At 37.3% G+C, this 24946-nt stretch overlaps 1 protein-coding gene across 2 annotated transcripts in view; it reads left to right on the top strand.

Annotated features, from left to right (window-relative positions):
- Smc5 (structural maintenance of chromosomes 5) overlaps window positions 1-24946 on the top strand; it is a 103483-nt gene that overhangs the window by 4762 nt on the left and 73775 nt on the right. For both annotated transcript variants that reach the window (XM_027940149.2, XM_027940148.2), the window contains exons 2-3: window positions 1397-1538; window positions 6603-6655. In XM_027940149.2, coding sequence (XP_027795950.1) covers window positions 1397-1538; window positions 6603-6655 — 195 coding nt within the window. The remainder of the gene's footprint in view (window positions 1-1396; window positions 1539-6602; window positions 6656-24946) is intronic.

Here is a 24946-nt window from a genome sequence, read left to right as displayed (position 1 = left end):
GCTTTACACTTGGGATCCTCTTTCCTCAGCCTCCCGTGCTGCTGGGATTATAGGCATGTGCCACTGCCTGGCCCTTTCTATTTTTTATTTTGAGCTAGGATCTTAATAAGTTGTGGAGATTGGTATTGAACCTAGCAATCCCTTCCTCCTCAGCTTCCCAAGTCACTGGGATCAATAGGCGTATGCCACCATGCCCAGTGATAATAGGCCTATTTTAGAAAAGACATAAGTAATCTTAGGTTTGCAGAGAAGTTCTTATCTTGATATGCATTATCACCTTTTCATTTCTTCTACTGATAGGTTTTTTTTTTCCCTCTATTAAAAATCCTGTAAGACTGGGGTATCGCTTAGTGGTAGGGTATTTAGCTAGCATATGGGAGGCCATGGTTTGATCCCTAACATTCCTCTTAAACAAACAAACAAAAAGCCATATAAATTGCATCAAGTTTGTAAGAATACCTTTTTTTTTTTTTTTAGTGAATTTGAGGAAGGTTGTGGGGACAAGTGCATGGAGTACTGCATACGTGACATGTTAAGGGCATCTGAGTGGCAGGCCACTCCCCTTGTGCTAGGCACATGAGCTGTAGTCTGCTTACCTGATAATGAGGCCATGTGTTGCAGTCCCAGTGCTTGCTCCACAGCCCACTCCTCTATTGGTTGTTGCAAGGACAGTTATGAGAAATTGCATTGGTGGCTGCCTGTAATCTGCTTAGCTCCTACCTGATTATATATATATGGTAACTGCGCAATAAAATCAGACCTGCTTCCTGCTTGGTCTCCGGAGGTCTTGATTATCGACTCCGAAGCCACACTCTCCTCTACCCTGTTCTCACTGAATGAGAGAGAACCCACGCAGAAGGTCTTAGATAATGATAATATAAAGCAAGAAAAAAGAGCTTTTGAGCCAGGCATGGTGGTATGTGTACCCTTGTAATCCCAGCTTCTTGGGAGGCTGAGGCAGGAGGATTAGAAGTTCAAGACCAGCCTGGGCAACTTACTAAGACCCTGTCTCAAAATAAAATTTAAATGGCTGAGAATGTAGCTCAGTGTAGAGCACTTGTCTAACGTGTGAAGTTCTGGGTTCAGTCCCCAGTGTCCTGCTTCCCCCGAAGTGCTTTTTTTTCTTTTGGTACTGGGGATTTAACCCAGCAACAATTTACCACTGACCTACATTCCCAGCTCTTTTTTTGTTTTGAGGCGGGGTCTCACTAAGTTGCTTAGGGCTTCAGTAAGTTGCTGAGGACTGGCCTGGAATTTGTGATCTTCCTGCCTTAGCCTCCTGAGTTTGTGGGATTACAGGCATATGCCACCATGTTTGGACCCAAAGTGCTTTTTTAAAGAAAATATTTTTTTCTCCTCTTACCCTGCTTCAAATTTTTACCCTTTTATAATACAGAACATATGATATCTGTGAAGTAACTCCTGGACCTCACTTGAATATGATTATTGGAGCCAATGGAACAGGGAAGTCAAGCATCGTGTGTGCCATTTGCCTTGGATTAGCTGGCAAACCTGCTTTCATGGGACGGGCAGATAAGGTAAGTAACTTTGATTACATTTTTTTTTCTTTCCACTTTTTTATTATTGCATTATAGTTGTATTCCCATATGGTGGGATTTGTTGTTACATTTTTTTTTACATACATGTAAATTACATTTTAGGAAAATTCAAAGCCATTAGTTATTTTTAGAAACAAATCAATTTCTACTTCTCAGTTTCTTGAATATAGCAAATTTGTAGTGTTTGAATATAATGAATGAATTTGGCAGGTGGAGAAGGTAGGAGATTATCATTTATAGAAGTGTATTATACCATATATTTAGAGAATTCTCCAAGTACCTACTAATTGAAGTCCTAGATATGTAATATGTTATTTTTTTAAATGAATTGCCAGACCAAGGGCAGAAACAAAACATTGTGAATCTGAAGACATAAGCAAGTTCTGGAATAGTTTCTCCAAGGGGCATTTGCCGATACCTTGTACATTAAAGCCTTGTTTTGAATTGTTTTGTACAGGTTTAGGGCATCTTAAAGGTAGAGAAGGACTAGAAGATAAAACCTAGTAGTGCTATGTGTTAAATTTAACAACAATACTATAGAATTGAACAGGGGATTTACTTACTCCTCATTGTTAGATCTAGAGTTGGGGAGAAAAAGGAGGTCTTCCTAAAACTTCATAATCACATGTTTGGGACCAGAGTTTGTATTACTTATATGACCTAAAGATCATAAATTTTGATAGTTTAAGGTGGTGTGAATTAGTAATATCTATAGGAACCTGGCAGGAACCAATCTAAATCTTTTAAAGAAAAATAACATTTGGGGGTTACTGTTGTAGTTCTGTGGTAGAGCACTTGCCTAGCATGTGTGAGGCACTGGGTTCAAATCTCAGCACCACATATAAATAAATAAAATAAAGGTCTGTTGTTGACAACAACAACAAAAGAAAGAACATTTAATCCAGTTCTTAAAGAATTTTAACAAAGTTACAAGAAATCCATTGATACCTAAAAATTACAAAACCTAGGAGAATATGAGTAAAATAAGTTAAAAAAAAAAAACAACCAGACTGTACAACCAGACTTACAAAGCTTGCAGATATATAATATAAACTAAGTGTATTTAATTTGAGAAAATAAAATAAGTTTACAAGTACAGCAAATAAGTGACAAAAAGATCAGTTCAGTTTGAAAAATAATCAGATAGAGCTTAAAGAAGTGAAAAGTTTGTTAATGAAGGAGAGGAACTTGGTAGAAAGATAAAGCAGCAAAGAAGACATATTTGAGAAGAGAATTTGTGTACTCAGGTGTTTGAAAAAGTTTCTGAAAATGTAATAGAGAGATAAAAAGAATATATAACCAAGGTTAAATGGGTAAAGGAAGATAGTCAGGTGTATATCTAATTACAGTTCCAAGGGGAGTTAGTAAACTAAGGAAGAGGTAATATTCAGAGAATGACTAGGAAATTTCCAGAAATGTTGGAAACCTTGAGTCTTCATATTCAAGAAGCCTAATAAATCCTGCACAGAAAAAATGAAAGAAATCCATAAATGCATATATTATAATTAATTTCAGAATACAGAATTTAAGTAGTACTTTTCCTAGAATGGGAGCAGGAAAAAAATGAACAAAATCTGAGTTCCTCACTAAAGAAAGAAAAATTGAGCTTCCCTAATCCAGAAATCCAAAATCCAAAATATGTAATGCCAAAATGAAGAATTCCTCACTGTTACCTTTGCTGAATGCATGAAATTATGAAAAATATTGTCTTAGCCAGGCATGGTAGTATATGCCTATAATCCCAGCTCCTGGGGATGAAGAGGGATGACAGAAGAGAACCTCAGGTTCAAGGCCTGCCTCTGCAACTTAGTGAGACCCCATCTCAAAATAAAAGATAAAAAGTGCCAGGGATGTAGCTTAGTAGAGTACCCCTGGACTCAATCCTCAGTACTTCAAAAAATATGTACACATACCAGTCTAAAATTACTTTTAGACTGTGTATATTAAGTGTATGTAAAACAATGAATTTTGTGTTTAGACTTGGGTCCCATCCTCACAGTATCTTCATTATTTATATGCCAGTACTCTTAAAAATAAAAAGAATAAAAATCTGAAACACTTTTGGTCCCAGATATTTTGGGTAAGGAATACTGAACCTGTAGATAAAATGCATAATATATTATGGCCAAAGTGAATTTCATTTGGGAAAAATGAATATATGTTTTAAAATAGAACTGCATGATCATCTCAGTACAGAGGGAAAAAAGTATTCAGTTAAATTCCACAGTAACTTGTGATTAAAACTAATAAGGAATAAAGGGAACTTGCTTAATTTCATAAAAGATTATGAAAATATGTAGCAAGCTCAAGAACAAGTTGAGGTTATCTACTTTGACTACTATTAACATTGTATTGACAGTTATGGGCAGAATAGTAACATAAACAAGAGATAGAGAATTGAAAAAAAAAAACCCTATCATTCTAAGATTATATGTATGAATGTTTGCCTAAAAATCAAAAAAGATCTCTAGGCAAGACTGAATTAATGTGGAAATTTATCAGGATTGCTAAATATAAGATTAGACCCAAATTAGTTTTGTTTCTGTAGGATAACAATGAACAAAAAATGCAATTAAGATACATATCATTTATTAAATACTAGCAATAAGTTGCACAGAAATAAGTTGATTGAAGTCATGTAAGACCTATGAGCAGAGACTAGGGGTGTAGCTCAGCAGTAAAATTCTTGTGTAGCATGCACTAGACCCTGGGTTTGATCCCGAGCACTACCAAAAAAAATTTATGTGCAGAAATTATAAAATTTTATTTAAAATCATTGAAGTTTTGAGTAAATGGAGAGATATTTTGTATGTTATTTTTATAAAAATGTCTTTCTTCACATTGATCTGTATATTTAATATTATTCCAGTAAAAATCCCAGGATTCTATATAGCAAATTAAAGGTAGGCTTGAATTTGATATAGAGTGATACAAAAGAGTATCACTAATGTAATCTTAAAGAAACAGGAGAAAGTAGGAAAACTTGCCCTACCAGATAGAAAGATTTAATATGAAGTTAGAATAATTAAGACATGTGGGATTGGTATTATAATGTATAACAAAATGTTGATATCCAGACTGTATAATAAGGAAATAATAACTTGGAATATAAATAGGCAGGAAAAAACCAGGCCTGGTGGTACACACCTGTAATTCCAGTGGCTCAGCAGGAGGATTGTAAGTTCAAGGCCTGTCTAAGCAATGAAAGGAGACCCTAAGCAACACCCCATTTCAGAGTTAAAAAAGAAATGGTCTGGGGATGTTTAAAGCACCCTTGGGTTCAATCTCCAGAAATCTTTTGAGAATTTAGTTGTAAAATTTATTTTTAAAGCTTGAAATGTACATGATATTAAAAGTTTTATAGCTAGACTTAATATAGGGTTATGAGATTGAAGAAAATACCCCTTAAGATTATAAATAAGCTCATTCAAAATGTTTTCAATATTATATTGAAGGCATTTATGAAGTGGAAAATATATTTTCATTATTAATACCTTGAACATTACATTGTAACAATACATTGTAACCTTGAACAATGGTCTGAATAGTTTTTCTTTAAAGGAGTTGAAGTAGTTAATCCCCAAAGATCAATAGTTAATTGTCCAAGGACCAATTTTTATGAATATTGATGTATAGTTTCTTAGTTACCAGATCATGAGTTAGATTTGTGCCTGTCTCATGGTCTGTTAGACTATATTCCAAGCAGTGTACATTTGGCATGAATTTGTCTATGATAATTTTTATAAATATTCTGTATTTATTTTTGTCATAAAGAAACTACATCTCATCCTTGGGTTGGTGGGATTTTTAGTGGAAGTGGTGGATACAGTATTTCCTAGACACACATTTCAGCCCTTGGGATATTCATAGATTTAGTAATTAGGGAATGCTTAAGTTCTTAGCAAAAATATTTTGATATTATATTTTTGTTTAAATTCTAGTATAAAATTTTACACAAGCAATGCTATAATAAAAACTGCTTCCTAATTTTTTCCTTCTCATTTGTACTAAGTATTTTAATTGTTGCAAGCTAATGTAACAATTAGCTACTACAAAGATACCATTATTTTCCCTGTCTATGAGGAATTTTAAAAAGTTAAATAACCTGGTCAAGATCATAAAACTTGTATGTAGTAGAGTTGGGATTTGAATCTAGATGTGAATGTTAAAGTCAGTACTCTTAATACAAAAATCAATCTGTAACTAAGCAATAAGTACTAAAAGTAATAGAAAATACACCTTGCAAATAATAATCTTTTAACAGTGGTAATAACAGTGATGAGGATTATAACCATAACATTAACATTTACTAAGCCCTTACCATATTCTGCTATGCTAATAATCACTTACACTTAATTCTTACGAGCCACTCCTTTTACATATGATGGAATTGAGACCCAGAAGGATGAAAAGGCCCAGAGAATACATACAGCTTAATGATTAAGATCCAATCTGAGGCCCAGGGTCTTTTTTCATGCTTATGCTCATAGTCGCATGGAAACTAGCTCTACTGTCTCTTTTACTATGTAATTATATTCCTCCTTTTTAAATGATGGCTCGGTGACAATTACCGTAATTAATAACAGCTAATATTAGAGTGACTTAGCATTTAACCTGTGCAACTCTGCAGAAGTCTTCAGTATCAGGTTTAGTATAGGACTTTGTGGTTGTATTATAGCACCTATTTTATCACCAGCCTTTTAAAATCTTCTGAGAGTGTTTAGTACAGTGGCTAAGGACATAGGCCCTAGAGCTAGGTTACCCAGATTCAGAACCATTTTCTGACACTTACTGGCTTTGTCACAAGCTATGTAAGAATCTAACTACCTGGCACATAGAAGTTCCATAAATTTTAGCTGTTCTTATTTGTGGGAGGGAATAGAGAGGAACCTAGATTTGAGAAGAATGCCTTTAGAAAGTGGTGGGAATAGACATTCAAGTAATTGTTGAAGTAAATCTTGATTTGACAAATATGATTTTCCAAGTTTCTGTTACCATGGGACTGTCATCATATAACTAATTTTTTTCTTTTTTACACATTAGGTTGGGTTTTTTGTGAAGAGAGGATGTTCGAAAGGCATGGTTGAAATTGAATTGTAAGTGTTACAAGCCCTAAGACCATCTTTTTTCTGTATAATTTCTTAGTTTCTATTTGTGCTTTCCTGATGACTTTGGAAAGAAGAACTGATAGAACATTATGGCATAAATATTGAAAGTAATATTTGAAGAGTACTTGATATAAACAAAATTTTTTAAATGCAGCTTTTAAAACTTTAATCATAAGAATTTTATTTTGGAAAAATTCTCAAGGACATTTCTGTATACCACTGCTAAATTTTCATTAAGAAGTTCATGGGCTGGGGTTGTAGCTAAGTGGAGAGCACTTGCCTAGCATGTGTGAGGCTCTGGATTCGATCCTCAGCACCACATAAAAATAAATTAATTAGTTAAATAAAGATATTGTGTCCATCTACAACTAAAAATATTTTTTAAAAAAAAGGAGTTGCTGCTATGCCTACCTGTAATCACAGAGACTTGGGCAGTTGAGGCGGGAGGATTGCGAGTTCAAAGCCAGCCTCAGCAGCTGCAAGATGCTAATAAGCAACTTAGTGAGACCCTGTCTATGGCTCAGTGGTTTAGGGCCCTAAGTTTAATCCCCAGTACCAAAAACAAACAAAAAAGAAGTTGCTATATTTCATCTGTTAGCTTTTGCCAATTTTAAAATAGGTAGTTTTTAAAAATGCAAAGTATGTAACATTGAGAATGAAAGCCTTCTTGCTATAATTCTACTGTTGAAATACAATATAATTCTACTATAGTTTGATGAATTTCATATGTAATGAATACTCAACATTTCTGTTATCATTTTTCATCCCCTATCAAGATATTGATAATTTATCACGATATTCTTTTCCTTTGAGCCTGCATATTCTCAATTGTTATCTCCTTCTCGGGAGCTATTTCTGATGGATCAGAATTGTTATTTGTGATTAAATCAAGGGGACAATCCTTGTACATACATTTTGTCTTTTTGATACATTATTTAGATGATTTTTAAGGATGTTTTGGAGTATTTTTGGAAAGTTTTGTAACTTTTGAGCTGAAAAACTTTTAAAGGTACATCTGAAGGCCTTATCATTTTACAGAATATAAGGAAATAATATTTGCCTAAAATTGTTGGAAAATTTTTATTTATTACAGATGAGAAATAGACATAGGAAGTTAAAAAAAAAAGTAAAAAAAAAAAATTATACCCACCTTACTAAAAAAAAGACTATTTTATACAAAACCAAGACCTGAATAGAAAAGCAGATTATTGTTCTAGAAACATAAGATTAATGTTATCATTAATATATTAGTTCTTCTCCAAATTATTGAGTATGTTTGATAGAATTCCAGCAAGAGTCTCAACAGGTAAGTTTACAAGTTGCAAGTTAATTCTGAATTTCATCTTGAGAAATAAGTGTGCCAGCAAACCCAAGAATTTGAAAAAGCAGAATTGTGAATAAGACTTTTATGTACTGGATGTTAAAGTATACTGTAATACTGTTGATGTAGAACTATATGGTACTGATATAAAAGTTTAGAGGAACAAATGGAGAAACCAAGAAAAGATGTAAATGTGTATGAGAATTTAACTTATTGTAACTGTAGCTGTTTTAGTGTAAGGTATTATAAGAAATAGGAAAAAATAAATTGTTTTTGATCCTCTCACATTTAATACAACATAACACTCACCTGACAGCACATGTCTTACACCAGATGTATGGGTATTTTTCTCTATACTCTGCAATTCAGTTCAGGTCTGATACTAACTAAAGTTGGTGCAGAGTCCAAAGGTTAAGGGCTCAATTCCTCAAGACTGTACCATCAGAGGCCATTTTCAAATTTCATTTTGTGACCTGCATTTCTGACAACAAGCTATGAATTGGGGTTCCCATGTTTCCTTCCTTGGGTTCAGTTATTTGCTAAGTCAGCTCAAAGAATTTAGGTTTACCAATTTATTGTAAAAGATTCTACAGAGGATACAAATGAATGAACAACCAAATAGAGAGAGATAGGACAAGGTCTGGAAGAGTCATGAAAGCTTTTGTCCTCATAGAATTGAAGTGTACCACCCTTTTTGCACACCCTGATGCTTTCTAAACTTCATAACTTGGGGATTCTTTGTTGTTGTTGGAGGATTCATCACTTAGGCATGACTGATTATTAACTCAATCTCAGCCGTCCCTCCCCTTCCCAGAGGGTATGTGTGGGGTGGTACTGAAAGTACTTGTCTTTTAATCATGGTTTGGTCTTTTTGGTGACCAGCCCCTATTCAAGAAGCCACAAGAGTTACCTCCTTAGATCAAAAGGCACTCCTGTTACCCAGGAAATTCCAAGGGATTAGGAGTTCTGTGCCCAGAATGGAGGCAGAGGCCAAATATGTATTTTTTAATATATTACTGTATCACAGGTATAAATCATTCAAATTGAATTGGGAAAGTTGGCTATTAATTTTTTAACTGAATTAAGAAGTTTGACTAATATCAGACATGTAGATAAAATCTAAGTATATTAAATGTCAAGTGAAAAATTATCTTATTTAGAAAATAATAGAAATACAGAATATTTTTTAAACATTAGGAATGGGGAAGTCCTTTTTAACCAGAACAAGAATCCCAGTAGTCAATAAAAGTCAAATAGGAAATTTAGGCTGTTTAAAAGCCAGTTAAAAATAGTGATACCTTAGTTAAGCAATAAATGGGTGAAAATATTTTTAGCACAAAAATAGTACAGGTTTTAAAATTACTGAAATATCAATGCCTCACACAAATGAGTAAAAATTTATAAGCAACCTAATGTAAAAATGAGCAAAGAAATTGCACACAAAATTAAAATAAATGGCCCATAAGTATAAAATAGCTTAGGAAAATTTAAAAATAAACCCCAGTAATATAAAAGTATAAGGAAATGGATGCTGTCATGCCCTGTTAATGGAAGTATAATTTGTATACTCTTTTTGGCCATATCTTCAGCATTTAGAATACATAGTATTCTAGTATTCTAAATGTATAGTATTCTAAAAGCAGGTAGTCTTTTACCTGGTTGTTCTGTTGAGCAAATATCTGTTCCAGAGAGTGTTTTCTCATTTGCACAAAATGAGATTTATCCAGTCTTAACAAATTATAAACAACCCAAGTCAGCTGATGATGGCTAAACTTGTACTAAATAAAATTATAGAATTTATAAAGTTTGGAGGAGTTGGTGCTGAGGGTTCAGGAAAAGCCCATTGAGACTGTTTCTGAGCTGAGAAAAGAGTGAGAAAAAAGAGCCAACCATAAGAACATCTGTTGGAGGCAGAAAGAAGTTTCTGCAAAGCATCTAAAGTGAGATTGAGTTTGTTGTTTTTGAGGAACAGAAGAATGGAGTGTGCTGGAGTATAAATGAGGTGTTTGTTATAGGATTTTGGAGAATACCCTTTACTTGGTGTAGGATACTCCCTTCTGTTCCTGATTTGGTATGATTTTAATTATGAATAGCTAGTGAATTTTATCAATATCTGTTGAATTGATCATATTATTTTTGTTGATAAGTTAATTTTCTTCCTTTCACTCAGTTTAGCATGCTTAAAATAATGATTGTAACATTTTGATGCATTGCTAGATTTGGTTTTCTAATTTTTAGGATTTTTGCATCTTTATTTTGCTTGTGAAAGATATTTGTATGAATATTTGGTTAAACTTACCAGTAAAATCATTTGGGGCTTTTGGGTTTTTTCCCCCCCTATTGATTTTTAATTTTTTTCTACTTACTGATTGGTTTATTTAATAATAATGAGATTATTTAGTTTTTCTGTTTTTTCTTGAATCATTGTACTTATTTATAGTTTTTGATGATTTTTCTTTTTTATTATTTAAATTTTTTTTACCTGAATAATATACTGTGAGTTTATTGTGTGTCTCTTTTCTTTTACATAACATACATAATTTTTTAGTCTTCTGTAGTTGTGTTGTCCTCCTTCGTTTATGTGTGTGTTCCATATTTGAAATATCAGTTTATTGATTTTGCTAATGCTCTCCTGTGAACTATTTTTTTGCATTGTTTCTGTCTTATATCATGATTTTTTATTCATTAATTTGTATTCTTACCTTTAAACTTTCCTTTAGTTTCTTTAAATTTTGTTTTTAATTTTTTAAAATTTACTGTCAGTTTTTTAATTTATTTTTTTCAATTTCTTGAAATGGATATGTACTGTACTAATATTCAGTTTTTTGTTTTCCCTAATATATAAACAGTTAATATTAAAATTTTTCCTTGTAGTATTACTTTAACTCCATCTCCCAAATTTAGGTATATGGTATTTTCTTATTTTTCAATTCTAAACATTTTTCCATGACTTTGTACTTAATTGTTTCTAATTCTAATGTAGTGATTTTCTTTTTTTAGTATTGATTTTCACATTATTGATGTGTGGTAAAATGTGAATAGTTTTTATGTTGCTGTGCTTTGAAATTTGGTAACTTTGTAGTGTTATTCATTGGTTGAAAGAGAATTCTCTTACACCTGAAGTTGTATTTGTTCATAATTCAAATTTGTTAAATTCTATCTTGATTTTAAAACTCAAGACATTATTGTTATTTTACATTAATTGTACTATCAGTGTTTATTTAAAATCCCAGATCTTTGTTTGCCTTGCTTTTAATTCCTTGTTGTATTTCTGATCTTCCCTCTGACATCACCTTTTTCCCGTTAAAAAACACATCCTTTAAAATTCACATTAATTAGAGTTTTCTAGTAGAGTGCCCAATTTTTATTTAAAAATTATGCTATTTTGCTTTAAATCTTAAAAGATGTATTTGCTAGATATAAAATTCTACATTGACAGATTTTATTCTAAGCATGTTCCAAATACAATGGCATTGTTTTCCACTGTGGATCTAATCTGAAGTCTCTTTGTTAGTGATCGCTCTTTTTCTTGAGATGCTTTAAAATACTGTGAGTTTATTGTGTGTCTCTTTTCTTATACATATTTTTGTTGTTTTATAGTTTCACATCATATTTAGGTGTAGGTTTGTTTTTTATGTGTTCTTTGGTATTTGAAGATTTTTTGAGGGGGTACTGAATATTGAACCAAGCAAGGGACACTTTACCACTAAACTATATTCCTAGACCCTTTTATTTATTTATTTATTTTTAAACTTAAGAATGTTTTATTACCTGACTGTAAGTGGTTTATTATATTTTTTCCGTTTGAGGCCGAACCTGCATGTCCCATGGATACTGGGATGCATATGACAAGATGGTTTCTTAGTACATACAAGGGTCTGAGGGAACCTGCTTTTCTTTGTTAACCTCACACAGTGAACTAATGTTAAAAATGATACCTCAGAAGAAGTTGTTCCTGCCTTTGGGGTGTAACTTTAAGAGTTAAAGTTCTTCTCATCCTATGAATCCCTGAAAATTCATTTTAAATCAACAAAGAACTAGTTACCAGGAAGGGCAGTGCAAAAATAAACTTTTCCGCACAGTGCTATCTTCCACAAAGAATTGGCCAGAGCTTTTCCTTGTTTTGGTAGAAACTTGAATATATGCGACAGACAGTTAAGCAACAGCTTAGTTAATACAAAAGGAATAGAGTTTAACAAACACATGTCTTTAAGTAAGTGTGTAAAGGTCGGGCGAGCGTCGGGGGGAGAGACCACCAAGAGACTGTCTCATGCAACAGCAAAGGGTTTATTGGGGGTCCAGCATGCTGGGGCTCAGAGCTCACTTGAATAGAGCAGAGAGAGAGAGAGCCCCAGGAACAGCTTAAGCAGAGCTTATATACTTTCCTTGGAGAGGGCAGGGACTTCACATACAGCATAGCCAATCTTTGCACGGTTTCTGGGAGGGGTTGTTTTCGTAGAGCAACCAGATGATCAGTGGGCATTTCCGGGAGTTGTTTTCAACTTCTACATGAGTTTCAGGTTCCAGGAAAACAGAACTTAATTCTTACATTCTTAACCTTTTCATTCCCCACTTCTTTTTCTGACTACTTTTAATCTTAAAAGTAAGAAATCATAATTATTGAGGGGTATCACATATTGTTGTCTGATTACCATAAGTTTAGCTTGTCCAATTTGAGCTTGGAGAAAGGAAACTACATGGTTGAGCAAACAGGGTCCTACAGTTAGCAATAATATGAGGATTATTAATGGACCGGCCAGAGCTGATAAAAGCGTAGTTAACCAGGGGGACTGTGTGAACCAAGACTCAAACCACCCTTTTTGGGCTTCTCTCTCTCGCTGACGCTCTTCAAGGCGTCTTCTTAATTTACTCACTTAATTTACAACTCCAGTATGGTCGGCATAAAAACAACATTCTTCCCTCAATGCAGCACAAAGGCCCCCTTCTCTCATGAAGAGGAGGTCCAACCTCGCCTGTTCTGTAAAACAACTTCAGAGAGAGAGGTTAAAGATTCCTGTAAAGCTGTGATGGAGGTTTCTAATATCTTTAAGTTTTGGTCTATTGCATATGGATTTCCAGTTTTCCCAGCACCATTTGTTGAAGATGCTATCCTTCCTGCTTTTAGCCCCTCCCTTTATCAAATATAAGATAGAAGAAATGCCGTTGGGATTTTGATTGGCATTGCATTAAACCTATAGAGAACTTTTGGTAATATTGCCATTTTGATGATGTTAGTTCTGCCTATCCATGAACAGGGTATATTTTTCCATCTTCTAAGATCTTCTATTTCTCTCTTTAGGGTTCTGTAGTTTTCATTGTATAAATCTGTCACCTCTTTTGTTAGGTTGATTCCCAAGTATTTTATTTTTTTTGTGGATATCGTGAATGGGGTGGTTGTCCTCATTTCCATTTCAGAAAATTTGTCACTGATATACAGGAATGCCTTTGATTTATGAGTGTTGATTTTCTATCCTGCCACTTTGCTGAATTCATTTATTAGCTCTAGTAGTTTCTTTGTAGACCCTTTTGGGTCTGCTAGGTATAGAATCATGTTATCCGAAAATAGTGATAATTTAAGTTCTTCTTTTCCTATTTTTATGCCTTTAATTTCTTTTGTCTGTCTAATTGCTCTGGCCAGTATTTAGAGAACTAAATTGAATAGAAGTGATGAGAGAGGGCATCCCTGTCTTGTTCCAGATTTTAGAGGGAATGCCTTCAGTCTTTCTCCATTTAGAATGATGCTAGCCTGAGGCTTATTTAGCATATATAGCTTTTACAATGTTGAGGTAAGTTCCTGTTATTCCTAGTTTTTCTAGTGTTTTGAACATAAAGGGATGCTGTACTTTGTCGAATGCTTTTTGTGCGTCTATCGAGATGATCATGTGGTTCTTTAAGTCTGTTGATGTGGTGAATAACATTGATTTCCGTATATTGAACCAGCCGTGCATCCCAGGGATAAATCCTACTTGATCATGGTGCACAATTATTTTGATATGTTTTTGTATCCGATTCTCCAGAATTTTATTGAGGATTTTTGCATCTAGGTTCATTAGAGATATTGGTCTGTAGTTTTCTTTCTTTAAAGTGTCTTTGTCTGGTTTCGGAATCAGGGTGATGTTGTCCTCATAGAATGAATTTGGAAGAGCTCCTTCTTTTTCTATTTCCTGAAATAACTTGAAAAGTATTGGTATTAATTCTTCTTTAAAGGTTTTGTAAAACTCCACTGTATACCCATCCAGTCCAGGGCTTTTCTTGGTTGGTAGTCTTTTGATGGCTTCTTCTGTTTCCTCCTTTGTTATTAGTCTGTTTAAATTGTGTGTATCTTCCTGACTGAATCTGGGCAAATCATATGACTTAAGGAATTTATCGATATCTTCACTGTCTTCTATTTTATTGGAATATAGGGTTTCAAAATAATTTCTAATTATCTTCTGTATTTCTGTAGTGTCTGTTGTGATATTGCCTTTTTCATTCCGTATGTTAGTAATTTGAGTTCTCTCTCTTCTTCTCTTTGTTAGCATGGCTAAGGGTTTGTCAATCTTATTTATTTTTTCGAAGAACCAACTTTTAGTTTTATCAATTTTTTCAATGGTTTCTTTTGTTTCAATTTTGTTGATTTCCACTCTGATTTTAATTATTTCTTGCCTTCTGCTACATTTGCTGTTGTTTTGCTCTTCCTTTTCTAGGGTTTTGAGATGAAGTGTGAGATCATTTATTTGTTGGTTTTTTCTTTTTTTGAGGAATGAAATTCCAGGCAATGAATTTCCCTCTTAAAACTGCTTTCATTGTGTCCCATAGATTCCAATATGTTGTGTCTGTATTTTCATTTATCTCTAAGAATTTTTTGATTTCCTCCTTTATGTCTTCTATAACCCATTGATCATTCAGTAACATATTGTTCATTTTCCAGGTGATGCAGGAGTTTTCCTTCCTTCTTTTATCATTGATTTCCAGTTTCATTCCATTATGATCAGATAAGATACATGGTATTATCTCCACACGTTTATATTTACTAAGGGTTGCCCTATGGCATAATATATGGTCTATCTTTGAGAAGGATCTATGTGCTGCTGAGAAGAACGTATATCCACTTGATTATGGTTGATATATTCTATATATGTCGGTTAAGTCTAGGTTATTGATTGTGTTATTGAGTTCTATAGTTTCTTTATTCGACTTTTGTCTGGAGGATCTGTCCAATGGTGAGAGAGGTGTGTTGAAGTCACCCATAATTATTGTGTTGTGGTCTATTTGATTCTTGAACTTGAGGAGAATTTGTTTTATGAACGTTGCAGCACCATTATTTGGTGCATACATGTTGATAATTGTTATGTCTTGTTGGTGAATGGTTCCTTTTAACAGTATATAGTGTCCTTCTTTATCCTTTTTGATTAACTTAGGTTTGAAGTTGATTTTATTCGATATGAGTATGGCCATTCCTGCTTGCTTCCAAGGACCATATGAGTGGTATGATTTTTCCCAACCTTTCACCTTCAGCCTGTGTATGTCGTTTCCTGTCATGTGAGTCTCCTGAAGGCAGCATATTGTTGGATCTGTTTTTTTAATACAAGTTACTAGCCTGTGTCGCTTGATTGGTGAGTTTAAGCCATTAACGTTTAGGGTTATTATTGATATATGGTTTGTACTTCCAGTCATGTTTATTTATTTATTTATTTTAATTTAGCTTGTTTTTCCTCTTTGGTTATTTTTTCCCCCCTTTACTGAGTTACCTCCCACTGTTACTTTTGGGTGCTGTTTTTCATTTCCTCTTCTTGTAGTGTTTTGCTCAAAATGTTTTGCAGTGCTGGTTTTCTGGCTGTGAATTCTTTTAACTTTTGTTTATCGTGAAATATTTTAATTTCATTGTCAAACCTGAAGCTTAATTTTGCTGTATACAGTATTGTTGGTTGGAATCCATTATTTTTCAGCATTTGAAATATGTTGTTCCAGGATCTTCTCGCTTTCGACGTCTGTGATAAAAAATCATATGAAAAATCAGCCGTTAACCTAATTGGTTTACCCCTGAATGTAATCTGCCTCCTTTCTCTTGTAGCTTTTAATATTCTCTCCTTGTTCTGTATGTTGGATATCTTCATAATAATGTGTCTTGGAGTTGGTCTATTACGGTTTTGTATGTTTGGGGTCCTGTAGGCCTCCTGGATTTGGCAGTCCATTCCGTCTTTCATATCTGGAAAGTTTTCTAAGATTATTTCATTCAACAGATTGTTCAGTCCTTTGGTTTGGACCTCTATACCCTCTTCTATCCCAATGACTCTTTTTTTTTTTTTTTTTTTTAATTTTATACCAATGACTTTATTTTAAAATAAACCAAAAGTCGCCAAAATCAAAGCATTTAATATACACAGGAAAGTGGGTGGCTCTATGGCTGGATTGGGTCCCACTGCCTTTTGAAACGCAAAGTGCCATTTGAGTCAACAATTCTTTTTTTTTTTTTTTTTTTTAATTTTTTATTGTTGGTTGTTCAAAACATTACATAGTTCTTGACATATCATATTTCACACTTTGATTCAAGTGGGTTATGAACTCTCATTTTTACCCCATATACAGATTGCAGAATCACATCAGTTACACATCCATTGATTTACATATTGCCATACTAGTGTCTGTTGTGTTCTGCTGCCTTTCCTATCCTCTACTATCCCCCCTCCCCTCCCCTCCCCTCCCCTCTTCTCTCTCTGCCCCCTCTACTGTCATTCATTTCTCCCCCTTGTATTATTTTTCCCTTTCCCCTCACTTCCTCTTGTATGTGCTTTTGTATAACCCTGAGGGTCTCCTTCCATTTCCATGCAATTTCCCTTCTCTCTCCCTTTCCCTCCCACCTCTCATCCCTGTTTAATGTTAATCTTCTTCTCCTGCTCTTCGTCCCTACTCTGTTCTTAGTTACTCTCCTTATATCAAAGAAGACATTTGGCATTTGTTTTTTAGGGATTGGCTAGCTTCACTTAGCATAATCTGCTCTAATGCCATCCATTTCCCTGCAAATTCAATGATTTTGTCATTTTTTAATGCAGAGTAATACTCCATTGTGTATAAATGCCACATTTTTTTTATCCATTCGTCTATTGAAGGGCATCTAGGTTGGTTCCACAGTCTTGCTATTGTGAATTGAGCTGCTATGAACATCGATGTAGCAGTGTCCCTGTAGCATGCTCTTTTTAGGTCTTTAGGGAATAGACCGAGAAGGGGAATAGCTGGGTCAAATGGTGGCACCATTCCCAGCTTTCCAACAAATCTCCATACTGCTTTCCAAATTGGCCACACCAATTTTCTTTTTCTTTTTTTTTTTTTTAATTTTTTATTGTGGGTTGTTCAAAACATTACAAATTTCTTGACATATCATATTCCACACTTTGATTCAAGTGGGTTATGAACTCCCACCTTCACCCCATACACAGATTGCAGAATCACATCAGTTACACATCCATTGATTTACAAATTGCCATACTAGTGTCTGTTGTGCTCCGCTGCCTTTCCCATCCTCCCCCCTCCCCACCTCTCCCCTCCCCTCCCCTCCTCTCTCTCTACCTCCTCCACTGTATAACCCTGAGGGTCTCCTTCCATTACCATGCAATTTCCCTTCTCTCTCCCTTTCCCTCCCACCTCTCATCCCTGTTTAATGTTAATCTTCTTCTCCTGCTCTTCGTCCCTACACTGTTCTTAGTTACTCTCCTTATATCAAAGAAGACATTTGGCATTTGTTTTTTAGGGATTGGCTAGCTTCACTTAGCATAATCTGCTCTAATGCCATCCATTTCCCTGTAAATTCTATGATTTTGTCATTTTTTAATGCAGAGTAATACTCCATTGTGTATAAATGCCACATTTTTTTTATCCATTCGTCTATTGAAGGGCATCTAGGTTGGTTCCATAGTCTTGCTATTGTGAACTGTGCTGCTATGAACATCGATGTAGCAGTGTCCCTGTAGCATGCTCTTTTTAGGTCTTTAGGGAATAGACCAAGAAGGGGAATAGCTGGGTCAAATGGTGGTTCCATTCCCAGCTTTCCAAGAAATCTCCATACTGCTTTCCAAATTGGCTGCACCAATCTGCAGTCCCACCAGCAATGTACAAGTGTACCCTTTTCCCCACATCCTCGCCAGCACTTGTTGTTGTTTGACTTCCTAATGGCTGCCAATCTTACTGGAGTGAGATGGTATCTTAGGGTGGTTTTGATTTGCATTTCTCTGACTGCTAGAGATGTTGAGCATTTTTTCATGTACTTGTTGATTGACTGTATGTCCTCTTCTGAGAAGTGTCTGTTCAGGTCCTTGGCCCATTTGTTGATTGGGTTGTTTGTTCTCTTATTGTCTAATTTTTTTAGTTCTTTGTATACTCTGGATATTAGGGCTCTATCTGAAGTGTGAGGAGTGAAGATTTGTTCCCAGGGTGTAGGCTCCCTATTTACCTCTCTTATTGTTTCTTTTGCTGAGAAAAAACTTTTTAGTTTGAGTAAGTCCCATTTGTTGATTCTAGTTATTAATTCTTGTGCTATGGGTGTCCTATTGAGGAATTTGGAGCCCGACCCCACCGTATGTAGATTGTAGCCAACTTTTTCTTCTATCAGACGGCGTGTCTCTGATTTGATGTCAAGCTCCTTGATCCATTTTGAATTAACTTTTGTGCATGGCGAGAAAAAGGGATTCAGTTTCATTTTGTTGCATATGGATTTCCAGTTTTCCCAGCACCATTTGTTGAAGATGCTATCCTTCCTGCTTTTAGCCCCTTTATCAAATATAAGATAGTTGTAGTTTTGTGGATTGGTTTCTGTGTCCTCTATTCTGTACCATTGGTCCACCCGCCTGTTTTGGTACCAGTACCATGCTGTTTTTGTTACTATTGCTCTGTAGTATAGTTTGAAGTCTGGTATCGCTATACTGCCTGATTCACACTTCCTGCTTAGAGTTGTTTTTGCTATTCTGGGTCTTTTATTTTTCCATATGAATTTCATGATTGCTTTCTCTATTTCTACAAGAAATGCCATTGGGATTTTGATTGGCATTGCATTAAACCTATAGAGAACTTTTGGTAATATCGCCATTTTGATGATGTTAGTTCTGCCTATCCATGAACAGGGTATATTTTTCCATCTTCTAAGATCTTCTTCTATTTCTCTCTTTAGGGTTCTGTAGTTTTCATTGTATAAGTCTTTCACCTCTTTTGTTAGGTTGATTCCCAAGTATTTTATTTTTTTGAAGATCTTGTGAATGGAGTGGTTGTCCTCATTTCCATTTCAGAGGATTTGTCGCTGATATACAGGAATGCCTTTGATTTATGCGTGTTGATTTTATTTCCTGCCACTTTGCTGAACTCATTTATTAGCTCTAATAGTTTCTTTGTAGACCCTTTTGGGTCTGCTAGGTATAGAATCATGTCATCTGCAAATAGTGATAATTTAAGTTCTTTTTTTCCTATTTTGATGCCTTTAATTTCTTTCATCTGTCTAATTGCTCTGGCCAGTGTTTCGAGAACTATGTTGAACAGAAGTGGAGAGAGAGGGCATCCCTGTCTTGTTCCAGATTTTAGAGGGAATGCCTTCAATTTTTCTCCATTCAGAATGATGTTAGCCTGAGGCTTAGCATAGATTGCTTTTACAATATTGAGGTCTGTTCCTGTTATCCCTAGTTTTTCTAGAGTTTTGAACATAAAGGGATGCTGTACTTTGTCGAATGCTTTTTCCGCATCTATCGAGATGATCATATGGTTCTTATTTTTAAGTCTATTGATGTGGTGAATAACATTTATTGATTTCCATATATTGAACCAGCCTTGCATCCCAGGGATGAATCCTACTTGATCATGGTGCACAATTTTTTTGATATGTTTTTGTATCCGATTCGCCAGAATTTTATTGAGGATTTTTGCATCTAAGTTCATTAGAGATATTGGTCTGTAGTTTCCTTTCTTTGAAGTGTCTTTATCTGGTTTAGGTATCAGGGTGATGTTGGCCTCGTAGAATGAATTTGGAAGTTCTCCCTCTTTTTCTATTTCCTGAAGTAGCTTGAAAAGTATTGGTATTAGTTCCTCTTTAAAGGTTTTGTAAAACTCTGCTGTATACCCGTCCGGTCCTGGGCTTTTCTTAGTTGGTAGTCTTTTGATGGTTTCTTCTATTTCCTCAATTGATATTGGTCTGTTTAGGTTGTCTATATCCTCCTGACTCAATCTGGGCAGATCATATGACTTAAGAAATTTATCTATGCCTTCACTATCTTCTAATTTATTGGAGTATAAGGATTCAAAATAATTTTTGATTATCTTCTGTATTTCTGAAGTGTCTGTTGTGATATTGTCTTTTTCATCCCGTATGCTAGTAATTTGAGTTCTCTTCTTCTCTTCGCTAGCATGGCTAAGGGTCTGTCGATTTTGTTTATTTTTTCAAAGAACCAACTTTTAGTTTTGTCAATTTTTTCAGTTGTTTCTTTTGTTTCGATTTCATCTCTGATTTTCATTATTTCTTGCCTTCTACTTCTTTTGCTGTTGTTTTGCTCTTCTTTTTCTAGGATTTTGAGATGAAGTATGAGATCATTTATTTGTTGGTTTTTTCTTTTTTTAAGGAATGAACTCCAAGCAATGAATTTTCCTCTTAGAACTGCTTTCAATGTGTCCCATAGATTCCGATATGTTGTGTCTGTGTTTTCATTTATCTCTAAGAATTTTTTAATTTCCTCCTTGATGTCTTCTATAACCCATTGATCATTCAGTAACCTATTGTTCATTCTCCAAGTGATGTATGCTTTTCCCTTCCTTCTTTTATCGTTGATTTTCAGTTTCATTCCATTATGATCAGATAAGATGCATGGTATTATCTCTACTCCTTTATATTGTCTAAGAGTTACCCTGTGACATAATATATGATCTGTTTTTGAGAAGGATCCATGTGCTGCTTAGAAAAAAGTGTAACTGCTTGATGTTGGGTGGTATATTCTATATATGTCAATTAGTTCTAGGTTATTAATTGTGTTATTGAGTTCTATAGTTTCCTTATTCAACTTTTGTTTGGAAGATCTGTCCAGTGGTGAGAGAGGTGTGTTGAAGTCTCCCATGATTATTGTATGGTGGTCTATTAGACTCTTGAACTTGAGAAGAGTTTGTTTGATGAACATAGCTGCACCATTGTTTGGGGCATATATATTTATGATTGTTATGTCTTGTTGGTGTATGGTTCCCTTGCGCAGTATGTAGTGTCCCTCTTTATCCCTTTTGATTAACTTTGGCTTGAAATCTATTTTATTTGATATGAGTATGGACACTCCTGCTTGTTTCCGAAGTCCATATGAGTGATATGATTTTTCCCAACCTTTCACCTTCAGCCTACGTATGTCTTTTCCTATCAAATGCGTCTCCTGTAGGCAGCATATTGTTGGGTCTTGTTTTGTGATCCATTCTACTAGCCTGTGTCTCTTAATTGGTGAGTTTAAGCCATTAACATTTAGGGTTATTATTGAGATATGGGTTGTTCTTCCAGCCATATTTGTTTATTTCTGTTACTAAACATGGTTTGTTTTCCTCTTTGATTATTTTCGCCCCCTTTACTGTCCTACCTCCCACCGTTGGTTTTCATTGTTATTTTCCATTTCCTCTTCCTGTAATGTTTTGCCGAGGATGTTTTGAAGAGATGGTTTTCTAGCTGCAAATTCTTTTAACTTTTGTTTATCATGGAAGGTTTTAATTTCATCTTCCATCCTGAAGCTTAATTTCGCTGGATACACAATTCTTGGTTGGAACCCATTTTCTTTCAGTGTTTGAAATATGTTATTCCAAGATCTTCTAGCTTGCTTTCAGAGTCTGTGTTGAAAGATCAGCTGTTATCCTGATTGGCTTACCCCTAAATGTAATCTGCTTCCTTTCTCTTGTAGCTTTTAAAATTCTCTCCTTATTCTGTATGTTGGGCATCTTCATTATAATGTGTCTAGGTGTGGATCTCTTATGATTTTGCACATTCGGCGTCCTGTAGGCTTCTAGGATTTGGGATTCTGTCTCATTCTTCAATTCTGGGAAGTTTTCTCGTATTATTTCATTGAATAGATTGCTCATTCCTTTGGTTTGGACCTCTATACCTTCCTATATCCCAATGACTCTTAAGTTTGGTCTCTTAATGTTATCCCATATTTCTTGGATGTTCTGCTCATGGTTTCTTAACAGTCTTGCTGAGCTGTCTATGTTCTTTTCAAGTTGAAATACTTTGTCTTCATTGTCTGATGTTCTATCTTCTAAGTGTTCTACTCTGCTGGTAGTATTCTCCATTGAGTTTTTAAGTTGGTTTATTGCTTCCTGCATTTCTAGGATTTCTGTTTGTTTGTTTTTTATAACCTCTATCTCCCTGTATAGTTGATCCTTTGCTTCCTGGATTTGTTTGTGTAATTCATTGTCGAAGTGATCTTTCATTGTCTGATTTTGCTGTCTAATGTCTTCCTTGATACTCCAGATCATCTGAAGCATGTATATCCTGAATTCTTTGTCTGACATTCCATCTGCTGCAGCTGTTACCTCTTCTAAAGTTGAGTTGACCTGCATTGCTTGTGGTCCTTTCTTTCCTGGTCTTTTCATACTGCTTGCGTTTCTTTCTGCTTGGTGAAACTGTTGTGTTTTTGAAATGTTTTTTTCCCCTATATATTTATATTGCTCTTGTATAGTTGAAAAGTCTCCCTTGCAGGGTCGGGCAGCGGTCTGCCTACCTTGCAGTCGCGGGCGGGGGCTCTGCCCTGCCCCTCCTCCAATTGTTATGAGGTGTCTACCACGCCCGGACCCCTGGGCCTGTTCTGCCGGTCGGTCGCAGGTCTGCCTACCTTGCAGGCGTGGGCGGTGTCTCTGCTCTGCCCTTACTCCAATTGGGGTGACGTGTCTACCACGCCGGCGGGTCGCTGGGCTTATTCCGGGAGCGGGAGGCGGCTCTGCTCTGCCCTTACTCCAGTTGGTGTGACTTGTCTACCACACCCGCAGACTGCTGGGCCTGTTCCTGGCGCGGGCGGCGGCTCTGCTCTGCTCCTACTCCAATTGGGGTGACGTGCTTACCACCCCGGCCGGCCGCTGGGCCTGTTCCACCGGTCGGTCGCAGGTCTGCCTACCTTGTGGGCACGGGCAGCGGCTCTGCTCTGCCCCTACTCCAAATGGGGTGACTTGTCTGTCGCACTGGCAGGCCACTGGGCCTGTCCCGCTGGTCGGTCGCAGGTCTGCCCACCTTTCGGGCACGAGTGGCGGCTCTGCTCTGCCCCTACTCCAATTGGGGTGTCGTGACTACCACGCCGGCAGGTCGCTGGGCCTGTTCCTGGCGCGGGAGGCGGCTCTGCTCTGCCCCTACTCCAATTCGGGTGACGTGTGTACCACGCCGGCAAGCCGCTGGGCCTGATCCGCCAGTCTGTCGCAGGTCTGCCTACCTTGCAGGCGCTGGCGGCGGCTCTGCCCTGCCCCTCCTGCCACGCCCGCAGACCGCTGGGCCTGATCTGCAGGTTGTTCACAGGTCTGCCCTCCCTGCGGGCACGGGTGGCGGTTCCGCTCCTCCCCCACTCCAATTGGGGTCACGTGACCACCACACCGGCGGGGCCTGATCCGGGTGCTGGCGAAGGCTCTACTCTGCCCCTACTCCAGTTGGGGTGACGTGTGTACCACGCTGGCAGGCCGCTGGGCCTGACCCGCCAGTCTGTCGCAGGTCTGCTTACCTTGTAGGCGCGGGCGGCGGCTCTGCCCTGCCCCTCCTACCACGCCCGCGTACCACTGGGTCGCCGGTCTGCCCACCTTGCGGGTGCGGGTGGCGGCTCGGCTCCGCCCCCTCTCCAATTGGGGTCACGCGACCACCACGCCGGCGAGCTGCTGGGCCTGCTCCGGGCGCGGGCGGCGGCCCGGCTCCTCCCTCTGGCTTGAAGATAAAGCGAGAGAGACTCGGGTGTCTGTGACTCACCCTCCCTACCAGGAGACCAACTGTTTCTGTTGCCGCTGGTATTGATGAAGTTCTCTCATCCGCTGCTTTCTGATGACATCAGATCTCTGCCATGTTGGTATCCTATGCGAATGGCAGCACTTCATTCCCTTTGCCGGGTGACCAAAGCAACGGGTGACTCCTGACCGGCCCTCACAGGCCCCGTCTCAGTCCTGTTGCCACTGCCCACGAAGGCTCGGTTGGTATTTACCTCCACAGTACTCAGCAGGACCCGGACCGAGAAGCAGTTTCCGCGGGCTCCTTAGCCCTGGGCCAAAGCAGTTCCAGGAGCCGGAACTCAGCCGCTCCGTGCTCGGTGTATGCTCCGATAAGAGCAGGCTCCAAGAAGCAGTGTCCGCGGGTCATCTAGCACTGAGCCTGAGTAATCTGTCTGCAAGCCGCAGGCGAATGGCAGCCTGGAATTACCTGTTCTATGGCTGAATGAGCTGCGGTCAGTCGAAAACAGGGATGGTGACGTCAGCTCTCCAAGATGGTGGCCGCTGGCCTCCTCTGTGATCTGACCGGTGTGGAGAACCAAATTGGACCGCTTCCTTCCCCCGTCTCGAACCCAGAATTCAGCACTGAGTACAGTGCTTGCAAGGCTGGCAGAAACTGCAGCGCTGTATCCCTGCGTCGCTATCTCTTCGTTTCCCAGCACGCGCTGCAGACTCTAGCCGCGGGGCGATTTGCTGAATAATTGCTGATTTGTTACCCTCCGTGCAGCCGATCCTCGTGCGATGGAAATCCTTCCTCCAGGTTCCGGAGCACCCCACTATTGCTGGAAATTCCTAACAAGATAGCCTTTAGCAGTCCTGACTCGTCATTCTCCCACACAGTGACGCAGCACACGGGGGCAATGCACTCCCCTCGCCGCCATTTTCCGTCTCCCCAATGACTCTTAAGTTTGGTTTTTTTATGACATCCCATATCCACTGGATGTTTTGCTCGTGGTTTCTTACCAGCCTTTCTGCGTTGACTATATTCTTTTCGAGTTGAGAAACTTTGTCTACATTATCTGATGTTCTGA

This window comes from Marmota flaviventris, chromosome 13 (genome assembly GCF_047511675.1).
Source record: "Marmota flaviventris isolate mMarFla1 chromosome 13, mMarFla1.hap1, whole genome shotgun sequence".
Classification (NCBI taxonomy): domain Eukaryota; kingdom Metazoa; phylum Chordata; class Mammalia; order Rodentia; family Sciuridae; genus Marmota; species Marmota flaviventris.
This window is presented reverse-complemented; position numbering and strand designations above follow the sequence as displayed.